This window comes from Neolamprologus multifasciatus, chromosome 15 (genome assembly GCF_963576455.1).
Source record: "Neolamprologus multifasciatus chromosome 15, fNeoMul1.2, whole genome shotgun sequence".
Classification (NCBI taxonomy): Eukaryota; Metazoa; Chordata; class Actinopteri; order Cichliformes; family Cichlidae; genus Neolamprologus; species Neolamprologus multifasciatus.
The window spans coordinates 2,121,410-2,134,777 of NC_140453.1; the positions used below are offsets into that span (position 1 = coordinate 2,121,410).

The 13,368-nt window shown below is 45.8% G+C and overlaps 1 protein-coding gene across 1 annotated transcript; it reads right to left on the reverse strand.

Annotated features, from left to right (window-relative positions):
• Window positions 1-296: 296 nt before the first annotated feature.
• On the reverse strand, window positions 297-12,538 carry LOC146501277 (calmodulin-like). Its single transcript, XM_085133024.1, is given in 6 exon segments — window positions 297-1,384; window positions 2,089-3,239; window positions 6,893-6,983; window positions 6,985-7,037; window positions 7,763-7,793; window positions 12,379-12,538. Coding segments are annotated over 5 exon segments (294 nt in total). The 5' UTR covers window positions 12,382-12,538; the 3' UTR covers window positions 297-1,384; window positions 2,089-3,123.
• Between the last annotated feature and the right edge of the window lie 830 nt (window positions 12,539-13,368).

Consider the following 13,368-nt stretch of genomic DNA (forward strand, 5'->3'; position numbering starts at 1 on the left):
GGGTCTCGAGAGGGAAGAGGCGTCACGGATGTGTATGTATATCCACGGCTGAGCGGGAAAGCAAACACATCCCGCCGCCTCTCCCTCCCCTGCGAGCGCTCGCCGCCATGTAAAGTCGCATCACACACCACCCGGTCCTTCTCAGCACCACCCAAAGACACGGCACATGGAGAGGATGATCAGAATTATTTATTGTTGACACATTTGTCTAGTCGGTAAACAACATACAGACTCATTATGCTGTCTTTATAGATCATTTTCACAATCGAGCATAAGAAAAATGACATAAGACACGATAAAGTTCATGGTCTTTTATTTGAAAAAAAAAATAAAGACTAGCATGTACAACTTGGAATGAATGTAAACTGAACTCAGAAGAACATCTGCAAAGACCGGTGTGCCGACACTCCTGACAGCATGCGCTGCGAACACAGTACACCCCTCACTATGCTCACGTCTGAGTCGAGAAACAGAAGAAGAAAAGTGAAGGCCAGTGATTCTCTCTTGCAAGAAAAGAGGACAGACACTGCATCTCAGCGAGAAAAAGAAAGATAAGAAAAAGAAATGAGAAAGCTCACCGTAAGACTCTTTAAGTCCCCCCTCCTTTCAAAGGGCGGGACGCACAACTACTAAGATGGCCGTCCAAATAACATAACAAAAACAAAAGAACATGCCAAACATTTGAAAATGTTTTTTGTACATTGTGGGGTTTTGTTTTTTCCACTTTTAATCTAGCATACATTAAGTCCCGTTGCACTTTAACGCTTGAGTTAGAACCTGTTATATTCTCTCATCTTAACAGACAGAGTTCCTCTCCAAATACAAAAAACTGTACCAAACCAACAAGAGGACAGCTCGTAGTGGAATCAGCACGCTCTGGTAGCCCGGAGGAGGGGCGGAGGTGAGGGAGGGGTCGGGTTAGGTTAGTGCTCCGGTCTCAAGCTGCATGCATGAAGAACAGAAAACAGAGAGAAAGAAGAGATGGCCAGCCCAGACTTTACCACCTGCAAATGGAACTGGAAGCAGTTCACCAAATGCTGCTGCTTTAGTCTGAAGGGAGTTACAGGGTTCGTCGTTATTATTTTTACTCGTTAAGTACTGATGCTAAACTGATCTCCGGGGGGGAGGGGACAGGATCACTAACCATTTTCATGCAGATATTTTTTGTATGTTTTTATATTTTTCCTGTGTGGACAGAAGGATATTTTATTTCAACATTCAATTATTTTCTATACAGAAACAGTATGAATAAATGAACATTTTTTCCAAGAGGTAAGTAAAACATTTTGATTTTTTTTTATCCTTTTTTTGTTTGTTTTTCTTCTAAGAGGGGGGCAGGACGGGGCAGGCAAGCTTCACTTTGCAGTCATCATCTGTACAAACTCTGCAAACAGAGAGAGAGAGAGGGACAAGAGACAATGAGGGACATTGGGTGCGAGGCTTTGGCACAGCCAGTAAGAGCAGTCACCTGCTAAATTGTTCAATGCTTTATTAATTTTTTAATCAACTTGAGCAGGTTCAGAACACACATACTAATTAGTGTCCCCTTTCCAAACAGCTTCCATGTTCATCTCATTAAACCCGTTTGATTAAAAAGCTCGAGCGTTGTGCTTACAGCTGGGGAGGGAATGTGATGGTGAAACTGACGAGAGTGAACAAACAAAGGGAGGTTTTCGTGTAGAAGTAGGGCACTTTGCAGCCAGGACTTATGGACTGTTCATAATATATCAACAGCCTTCTAGAAAATGAGCGCAGTCTCTCGTGTAATGTGCCAGGGGACCAACAGTGGGAGGAAGGGAGGACGAGGGAGAAAGTGAAAAGGCTCCTGGCGCACTGATGATAATTCAGAAGGATGGCTTTCTCCTATCTCCGTTTCAGCAGGCTCCATCTATACCCCCCATCTAATAACTAATATAATGTGCGGCTGGCTTGTCTTGCGGTCGCCCTCAGAGAAATACAGTTCGGCAAATGAAGCGCTCCGCTCTCCCTGTTTAATAAAAGCTCGCACCCTGGCCTAGAAACTAAAGCTATTTGTGTAGCGTGACATTTTAGCATGCACTTTCCTTCGCGCTCGTCGCAGGCTTTTACCTTCGTAGTTGGACCTGTCCGTCTCCGTCGATGTCTGCTTCTCTGATCATCATCGTCCACCTCCTCGTCCGTTAGCTTCTCTCCCAGGTTCGTCATGACGTGACGCAGCTCTGCGGCGCTGATGTAAGCCGTTTTCCGTCCTAGAAGCGGAGCACGGAAACAATCGCATCAAGCAGTAAAACAAACACCCTGCAGGCTGATAACAGGTAAAAATGGAGGAAGTAAGTAAGGAGAAGGTGTTACGCAAGCAGGAAGTAAACGAACAGACACTTTTCTTTGCATCAGGTCTATTTTCTGTCACATACAGGCTACTGTTACAATGGGAGATGCTCCTATTCTATTCTTGGAATCTTCATGTCAAAGAAACAGGATATTCCCAATATGGTCATCTCAAAAAAGTCTGACCCACCTGCTGTTCAAACTCTGTTTAGGAAGGGCAGCCAATCAGCAGAGAGGCTGACTTAAAGGAGGAAGGAAAGGCAGCTTGTTCCACTCAGAGGAGGAACTGAGGGCTTCACAATGGCCACGAACAAGACAACTAAGGATTATTTAGAAGTGTGGATTGTCCTAACGCTACTGTAGTAGAGTCCAAAATAAAACCACTGAGCTGGAATGAATAGAATAGCTCTGCTTTATTGAACACTAGCCTGGCCTGCTGTACTAAATATACATTATCATGCAACTTAATAACCAAGAGGTTAAGGCGCAGACACATGCATCCAAATGCCATTTCAGTCCCTGCGTCACCAAAGCATTTGCTGCATTTCTTCCCCCTCTGAAACTCTAATCTTAAAAAAGACAAAGAAAACAAAAAAGCTCTCCCTGCTCTGATTATCATATTTGTTTATTATGTGTAACGTGCCTTTGGGGTCATGCACTTTGTCATGCACTTGGGGACCAAGTAAAGCGCTATACAAATACAAGCCATTTACCATTTATTTAACAATCCGTCGACCTCTTGTTCCACCAAAACCAAAACTTCAGCTTGGAAAGCCCGACACTGTGCTGTAATTCCTTAATGATGCTCTTAAAAGCTTATTTACCTTGTCGAAATACCCGGAAAGCCTCGCGGATCTCCTCCTCGCTGTCTGGTCCTTCATTTTTTCTGGCCATCATGGTCAGGAACTCTGGGAAGTCAATGGTTCCATTACCTGCAACAGGTGATCAAATTTAATCAGCGAAAAACTGCAATTACGTAAAAGCAAACACTGATAAGTAGACGTGATACAACGCAGCATTTAGCTGATGAAAAAGCACCAAAAATACTCATTTATGGTCCTTCTTCTGCTGCGGCGTATTACAGAAACATTTATATTAGCATTTAGGCCACGTCTGCTCTTCAAAGATGTTTGTGACAGTGAAGCTTGCAGGCTGAACAGTTCAAAACTACTTTATCATACACCTTTACTGCTGTGCTAAACATATCTACTGAAGGGAGGGGAGGAGGAGGGTGACTCTGTGTATGTATGTGTTTCCTTTTCTTCCTTAGGGGAAGCCCTTGAAAATGTTGCGTATGTTATAAGCAAACGCAGCAGGATTGCAGCGGAGGGGACCCATGGGCAGTCATCCATAATGCAGACATTTAGTGTACGGTGCAGCTTTGCCTTCGAGGAGCCTGCATGTATCGAAAGATCTCTTGTGGCCCCACAGTCACAAACTGAGGCTGGAGGGAGAACGAGAAAAGGACACAAGTCTGGATTCTCCGTCCCTCCGATCCATCTTTGTTGCTCCCGTTCCCTGTAAAATTCTGCTATTTTGTTTGCAGAAAAAATGCAAGATCTGGCACACGGTGAACAGCGATGGCTTTCCAGATGGTGCAAATGGTAGCTGCTATGCTAGTGACACATGCATGTGTGTGCAAATCGATCAATATCCATGTAGGTGTTGTCAAGACAGGATTACCAAAGGATCAGACATTCCTGACAGTGCAAGGCTCTATGGGGAGCTTAGTGGCGCACCAATAACACCATAAGAAGGAGGCGGTGAAAGCTGGTGGGGGACGTAACAGATCTCCAGATCTATTACAAGATCTGAAGGAATCAGTAAGATTATGGGAAATGTATTTCCATTAACAAGTGACAAAAAATGCCCAGAGATTTATGGAGGGAATTGAAATAAAGGTCAGGGACACCGAGGGCAAAGTAACCATGAGGATTAGCCCTGGGGTGGGATTGTGGGCAGATTAACCAATGGCAGAGCATGCCTTAGAGGGAGAGCTAGAGTGAACAAGAGGATGGACGCGTATATCAAAAAAGGGAATGTCGTAATGTGATGGGGCAGATGGCGATCTCATGGCCCGCGGTAGCATCTAAGGACCTGTTATCTAACACAGAGACATCAAGCAGCACCGAAGGGAAAAACACATGCTGCCACTGGGGGGTTGGGAGAGATGGATATTGGGGGGGGACCACAATCCAAGGGGGAAATAACAAGGAGAGGTAGCCCTTGAGCGATATCTGTACAGCTGCACCTCAGGCCAGCTGCAACAGCAAATGAGGAAGAAGGGGAGAAGCAGATGGGATGAAGATAGGGAGGAAGGCAGATGGGAAGAGGAAGAGAAAAGGGTGGTAAGGATAAAGAGAGAGAGAAAAGAGAGGGAGGGAGGGAGGAGTGGGTGGGTGGAGAGGGAGCTGGAGATGAAGGGAGATGTGAAGAGGAGAGAATGTAAGGAGTGAACCGAGTGGGAGATGGTGCGATTACACATAAGAGGTGCTGACGCAAACTATAGAAGGCTGAGGCATCTCGGCACTTGTGTGCGGTCACTGGGATTTTCCTGCATCATAAAGCCAGCTTCCATCCCAGAGCCGGGAAGGGTCGGGTTGTGTAATGATGACGAGGGATGTGCTGCAGCTAAAGCTTGTATTTTAATTCATAATTACACTTGTTTATACCTGTCTTAAACATGATGTGATCTTTTAGCTCCCGGGTGTTTTGCAGCATGTGCGCTATGTTTCGTGCTCAACTCTGTGCGGTGGCGAATTAAAAACCAGGCATTTCTATCTGATACCACACCGACGCACTGCTGTCTCTAGCTAAAGCCGTCCATCCTGTCTCCATTTGTGTGTATTCTTTACCCCAGCCTCCTTGTTTGGTAAATAAAGCTGATTTTCAATGGGCCAGCTGACATCCCATGGCTGCTGATGTGGGGTACTGGATGTGCAAAGCGCAGAGAGGCCTTATGTAACCACTTTTTATTTTCCATTACTAGCTTCGCTGCTGTCTGACCTAGATTGCATCAGCCAAGGGAGGCAGAGGCAGAACAAGGGGATGTTAGTGATGGTGTGTGTGTGTGTGTGTGTGTGTGTGTGTGTGTGTGTGCTCGTTCTTGGGTGTAAGAGAAGGGGAGGGCATCAAGGATTGCGGGAGGACGTTTCAATAAAGGGGGCAGCCAAGCTGCGACGCAATTGATTTCTCCTGATCAATGTGCTCCCATTTACGAAATCCTATAAGCTGACAGAGCAGCACTGAGGTAAAGGCCCCACTGAAAGCTAACATCCTGTGCAGCTCAAGGACGGACACTTTTGAGCTACTAGCCAACAACTTGGATTCCTGTCCTCTAACTCAGTTTCACGCTGCAGTGCAGGGACGGATGCACGGGAGAAAAGAATTATGTCAGCCGACGGTGGTTCAACACGAGCTCGGTAACGCCGAGCCTTCGACACACAGCACTGATACTCCTCGTGCACATCCACATGCGTGACACTGACAACTGTGATGGAGCTGAAACGCACGGTGACTAACTGCTGACACAGAGAGGATACGTCATCTAAAGATAAGGCTGGCCGGACAGTTGGCTCGGACAGTTGGTTGACAGTTGGCAGAAAAGGGAGGGACGGTGGGCAACGGCACCGCTGATTGCGTTTTCGAGACAGGGCCGTAATGGATGGTCGAACTAATCCCTCGTCCATTTGTAACAGAGGTTTTAATCGCTAAAGTCACGCAATGAAATGTTAACTAGAATTAAAATCCCAACCCACCCCATTAGACCATCCAATCAAATTAACAGACAAATCTCCAAACAGTTAGTCCTCTTTTCCCTAGCTGGGACCGACATCCTCATTTAGGTTTGAGAGTGTTTCTAGTACAGAATGGCAGATGGCGTGTGAACAGGAATTGAGGCTGCAGTCTGGGACTGGATGCAGCATAATGTACTGACGAGAGTGAATGAATTGAAAAACAGAGGAAGGGTGGGTGGGTGGACTACCAAACCACAACCAACAGCGTGCAGCGTGGGGGGTGGGGTCCACAGAAGGGGTCTGCATGGAGGTGAAGTCCCCTGAAAATCAGTTAAATTATGTCCAACTGTATTCAGGCAAATGAGTCGCAGTTGTGTAATTTTGCTGCTTCTCTGTTGATGGCTGGTCATGTTTGTTGATTAAAAGTGGGGCCGTTACAGGAATAGGATCATATTAACCCAAATGTTCCAAACCCATCTCCCTGGTTTAGAACATAAGTCTTATTTTTGTAGCCTGAACGCACCGTACCACAAATAACATCCACGTGCATCCCTCATTCCAGTCGGGCTGTGTCGTGTTTGGATTGGAAAACATTATTGTTCAATTATCACAAACGCAAACTCTTCACCTTATGGGCACAAAGACGGGATTAAAACAATTCTCAATAAAGTGATAAATCGTCAACATAACGTTAGGGTAGTACTTTTTCAACCAATCAAGAAAACGTCACTAGCGTGCCTTATATGGCACCTAGGCATGTACTGAACTGACAAATCATAATTGTAATGAGTAACTTTACACAGTTTTGTTAGTCTAATGCCAAGAAAATGAAGCGTGAGTATACTGACCATCAGCATCCACCTCGTTGATCATGTCCTGCAGCTCAGCCTCTGTGGGGTTCTGGCCCAGCGACCTCATGACGGTGCCGAGCTCTTTGGTAGGTGATGGTGCCGTCACCATCCTTGTCAAATAAGGAGAAAGCCTCCTTGAACTCTGTGTGGGGTTGGAGGTGAGAGCAGTTAGATTCGCTGTTGCTGTGCAGTTAGAGAATAGGTTTGTGTGGACGCTGCGGTCGAGTCTAGAAAGGTCAACCGATTCTCAACTACAGCGTTACTACCTGCAAAGCTAATGCACACGTGTGCCGAGCTCCTGACTGCACAAAGAGGTCTTATAAGACTCAGAGACTGGAAGTGGGAAGTATCTTTTGAACAAGCAGGCTTTCTTAACTACTAGGCCATAAAAAGATTGAAATAGGCAATAGTGAGCATCAGCCTTGAGGGCTGTAACACAAGCTAGATTAGCCACAGAGGGGCTTTGAGTGAGAAAAACTGTGCAGCTTTCACTTTTTTCCCATCATTTATTATTAAGAATATCAAGGTGCCTCAGGTGATTGAAACTGTTCCTAAGCTTGGCTTTAAAACCGTCTATGTGCTGCACGGCTTTCAGCCTTGACTTATGATTGCTGCAAATAGTTCTTCCCCTTATGTCCTGTTCATTTTGAAATGATAATGATCTGCTGAGGGAGGGCGGGTGCCGAAGCTTTCAATGTTCTTTCACTTCATGTTCCCTATAAGCAACATGGGAACAGCCAGAACAGCTAATGGGAGACATTTCCTCACTCAGTTCTGGAACTTTACAGCATGAAAGTGATCCACTCGTACACAGGGAACATCGCACCAAGAGAAAAGGGGAAGTAGGGAAAAACTGCTTGTTCTTACCTGCAATCTGCTCCTCTGTTAGCTGGTCAGCCTGTGTGGTTGGGGGGGAAACGGATTGTTATTGTCACAAACAAACAAGTCTTAGTCACAGGGCAAAGATTGCAAATCCCAAGTAGTTTTGTCATTACATTCCTCATCATCCCCACCGTGCAACCACCACACAGCTAAACACTGGCCACAGTGTTCTGGGGTTGGGTGGCTTCAGCTAGGAGCTCCTGTTGGGGCTGCCAAAACCAACCCACAACAATACTCCAAATGGGTTTCCTTATATTTCTTATCAAAATAGTGTTTTGTTCTCTCATATAATAGTTAACTGCCAATTACATGGCAGTAAGTCTCAAATGTAATGCTATAAAACTGAGGCTAAAAGCTAGTAATCAGGTTTTGCTCGCAGTGAGAGCGGAGGCTTACCGTCATACCGTCAAGGTTGTATTTGTAAGACTGGCACAGAGCTAACACATAAAAGCTCTACATGAAGGTGATGTATGAAATGTAATTTCCAGCCGAAGAGTGGCTCCGTCCTCGTGTATAAAAGTAGGCTACACCACAGCAGTCCTCACAAGAAGGGCTGCTGGGTAACAAGATACTGTAATAAATTTGATTAAGTGCTGCCTCCAGACCAGGAGTCAAAGTTTAGGCGGGGTTGTTTCAGGACATATCAGTGCCGGCGTGTTTTCCATAACCGTAGTAACAAGAAGAATGGCCTGGCGGGTTGGCCCGGCTTGGTTGCCCCACCAGCCCTGCTCGCTGTGCCAGCTGGAGCGGTCTTAATAGCTGAGAGTGACTCACACATACTTTAAATGGCTTGAAACCGAGCATCCACCACCACCTTTTACATAGATTTATTAAGCTTGTTTGTAAAAAGAGCCAGCGATTTCAAACAAACACCTTCAGCTGTAAAAGTGTGAATACGAAGCTACTGGTGTAGATAACTCCCACCGGTACCCTCCAATCTCCCGTATAAAACATGATTTTGGGTTTTTTATTAGTATTGTTAGCAGAACGCTCTGACATCATTGTGCTTGGCAGCGAGGAAGGAACACACACAGACAAACATGGAAGAGTAAGCTAGGGCGCACACATACACACAGTCCCTTTTAATAGCATTCTTCCTCAACACCAATACTTTCCACCCCCATGTTTCCTGTGAATTAGTCAGAGTAGCCGGTTATGCCTCAAAGCGAATTCCTGCAGCCCATCAGTGTGTTTATGTGTTTGCACATGTAATTTCGCTTTGGGTACAGACAAACACCCTCCGAGTCGTACCTATACGCCGTAGCTATGGCGATTTGACCCTTGTGAAGTTCACATTGGGAGTGAGAGCATCTTGTTTTTCTCAGTTAAACCAGTAAATCAAATTCGCTTCATACATTTGCTCTGACTGGATACGATTTAGCAGATCACCACACAATGTGCTGCCAGATGACCTTTAGCTTTTCACCAAAGAAAGAAGCCTCACGGCTTGAGCAGTAGCAGCAGGCTGGGGATGGATCGATTCAGTCAGCAAGGGGTTCACGGAGAACCTCGCGAGCGCTCGTACAATCAGCTGACCTGACTTAATAACCTGCTCTGAACACAACGTTTCTTTCTTTCCTCCCTGCCTCTGCCCTCCTCCTATCTCCATTTCCATCTGATGGAATAGGAAATGTCAAGAGACAAAAGCAACCTCCCCGACGCTGACGTGCCACTTGGGTCGACCGATATTCTCAGTCTCATCTTTGTATTTGAGTTCTGCTGCTGCTCTCTTCCTCTTTGCATTTTTTGTCCCTTATTAACCCCTGTGTGAATTTCTCACTGTGTTCATGACTCCACCTTCCAGTCCTCCCTTAGTCACCCTCTTTGTCAAGCTGTGTTGCTCGTGCTGTCTCTCTAAGCGGGCAGGGTGTGGGCACTGGTGACTCAGTACTATGGAACCTCTCCTGGCTTAGGCCCAAGCTGTTGGGGCCTCATGGTGCCGCAGCACCACTGGGCTCACTACTGACCCATCTCTTCCTTTCCCTGGCACTTGTACCTCTGCCAATATTTCCTCCTTCAGACCTTTTCTCCTCTGTGTGTCCCTTCTTCTCTCTCCATATGTGGCATACTGTTGAGAGGAAACTCCCAATGATTCACCATCCTCACTGTCTTATGGACAGCCATGTTTGCTGCCAGGCTTCCGGTGTTAAAAACGGCTTGTTTGGGGATGGGGTGTGCTCTGCTGGCAATAATTCACTGGCACGAGTGGGTCAACCACTCCCACTGTTGCCTGGGCAGTCAGCCCTAGCTATGCACTCCAAACAGGACTGCGGGAGGCAGGAGACAGTTCCCTGGGCCAGCGTAAAATATCTTTTAGCTCTCACTTCCTTATCAGGCTTGTACAAACACTGCATTCGTCTATGTTCATACTTGATTTAATTAGATAGGGGATGCAAAATAGCAGAAGAGAACACCAACAACTATCATCTTCTTCTTTAACAGCCTGTTATCAATGTTTAATGTGCATTTTGTTTCTCTGCTGCTGCTCATCTGTCACCGAGGTGCCCTAACAATTCCTGAGCTAGCATCTCTGCATTCACCAAGTGAAAGGTGCAGAACCAGCTGTCAGTCTGACAGATGCCACACACACACACACACACAGTCCTGTTCTATAGTAGCTGAGCTCCACAGCGCATTTAGCACCTCTTCTCTTTGAGGCTGGTCAAAAAACAGAAGAGAAAAAGAGCAGCGAGGCCTCAGGGCCGAGCTGTGTCTAATGGGAGGGAGGATGGTGTAAACAACACCAGGCTCCCAACACCCTGCAATGGGGGCGCCCGTTCACCATATGGCTGGTGGTGGCAGGTGACCGGGTACTCCATTGTACTTCATTGCCGCCACACACTGGGAACACGGGACCTGGCTACGTGTTGTCGGCAAGCGTATAAATTATTCACTGCACTGGATAGGATGTCAACTGAGTTACTAAACATGCATCAGCAAGCAAGCGCGTAACAGGAACAGGATAGGGCCTTAGCCCGGTCCCGCTACATATTCGATACGTCCACCTCAATGGGGGAGTCTGTTTCCACTTCAGCGCATGTATTGATGCAGACAAGGGGGCTTACGGCCGTGGATTAAACTTTTCAGAGCGGCTGATACACGGGGACAACTATTCCCCTTTACACTCCAATTACTGCACTGCGCTGCAACATGAAACTGCATCACAGCTTGTTACCATATATGGGGTATTTGATTGCAGCAAAGGGGCTGGAGGAGGTCTACAGCTTCTTGACCTCCTTGAGCCATTAATGAGCTATCAAGCCCGATAATCAATGGATTAAGCTCGAAGGCCTCTTTTCCACATCCAGATCATTTCCACTTGTTAACTTCTCCTCACAGCCAGCAGAGAGGCTCTGCCTCGTTAGCTGGTTGCAGATGTCAAGAGTGTGTATGGCTTCAGGGATCTGGTGAAAATTGTTAGTTCCCCCCCCCCTCACAGAATTCAGGTTACTGCATTCTGTAGTGCAAGCCTGCCACTTCCCATATATCACAACATCTGGTTTTGGAAAAAGTCGACTGAACTCTCCAGCTGCTGATGCCTTTTTTTTTTTTTTTTTTTGCGGTGACCAAGCGCCACAAAGAGCTTCTTGGACAACTCACACAGGCACCACATTTGCATAACATCGAGAAAAATTTGCAAAGAGCCAAGCAAATCAGCCACCATAACACAAACAGATAACCCCGCTTACGATAAACCACCAGTAAAGGCTGCATGCATTAAAGGTGGAATTGCGTCTATTAGTGGTTGTTTACAGGCCGGGGTGACACGTATAATGTAGCCATAACCTTGCAATTACATAAATATGGTCAGTTTCCGTTGCGGAACACTGACGAGATACAACAACCGTTCCCCATCATGACACGGCTCGGCTCCACCAACAAGGTGGTGCAACCTAGAAAAAAAAGAACGAAAGAAAAATGGAGGGAGAAGCAAACGCAGCCGGTTCGTTTTCCTTCTAATTACAAGTGCTGCGTTCACGTCGCGAAATTTACCGCGCTTCTCTGCTCAAACACGCTTCTCCCGGCTGGGGAAACGGCGCTTTATGCCTCGGCTACGTTTCTCCGAACGATAGGTGTGCTTCTCGGTAAGGTGTGCTCCTCAGGCGGATTGTAAAAACGCACCCTAACTCACCCGTGGCTTCAGAATTATGCCGTAATAACCCAGAATAGCTTGCTAGTTACACCGATACCGGTTAAACTAGTCCAAGAATTAATTCGATATGCACCGTGCAGCCGTGAAGCGGCTACTTGACCCCATATAGCCGAATAGCCAATAATGCTGTGTGAATTGCGCAGTTATGAAGCATAAAGCAAACCCATTTGGAAGTGGACAGTATTTCCATTTAGAAAGTCACTAAAACGGACAGACAAAACACATAATAGTGTACTTCATATTGTCCCATGCACTAGCTTAAAAAAATGCGCCTGGCGGGCGTTTTCCGCCTCCTCCGCGCATACCGGATAGCTGATAAGAGGAATCAATGACTAAACAGTAAATAGAGAAAACATACACATGTGGTAGGTTTGCGCTTCTAATAAGCAGGCTTTCACTACGTTTAAAACACATTTCCCTACTAAACGGAATGAATGACAATACATACCATGTTGGATGGGTTGTGTGCTTGTTGGTCTGTGGAGGCAGACTAGGAGTGTAGTCGTTCCTTAGATGGAGTTCCACTGGCGGGTTAGGAGTGAGTGTATTGGCCGTGGTTAGCATGGGGATTGCCTCGTGTATCCCTCCGCCACACTAGCACTGATCACTCACTTCCTTATTTTCAATTCAGGGCTGTTGCAGCAGCAACAGCGACGCGGGCCTCCAGCAGTGGACACGTCAATCACTAGGGCCAAAACGCCTGCAGTACATGGAGAGAGCGTCCCTGCACTCGTGTCAAACTACACAACTTGGGATGTGGCAGACATGCAGTTATTTTACACATTATTCTACGTTTTGTGTTGTTGTTTTTCTTTTTGATGCAGACAAACACTGCTGCCCATGTTGTTGAAATCCTGAGCCTGCTAGTAAACATGATCTGAATAAATATTTCTAGATGTTACTTTTTATTCACTTGGATGTTTGCTGACTAATGCAGACTAATATTGCTTATAGATTTACATGGTTAGTTCCCCTTGGGAGCTTTTAGGCAATAACTGAACGAAGCAGCAGTAAAGCAGCACATTAAAGTTAAGCCCAACTATTTATGGAGCCATTAAGATGCATATAAAGACCATAATTAACTTTAAGTAGAAAAGAAGGAGTGTGAAGCAAACCATTCATCTTTATCAAGAATAAGATGAGGCCACATTTCAGAGGATAGGATGCACTAGTAAATTGTTTCCAGTGATTGATACTTATCTGGAAACACTGTAAAAACCTTTCCTACAGTTTGATAATTAGCGTTAACCAAAAGTTTATTTTATTATTGGTAACAAATCTAGCATTCAATGTTCAAAACTCACGATGTGGTGGTAAAAAAAACTGTGTCTTTAAATTAAAAAAGATCGGAACAATTGAAGTCTGGCAACTTCACTGGTTTTATATAATGATGAGTTGTAAAGTAAAAATTACAAGAAATTTTGACGCTACCAGCTAT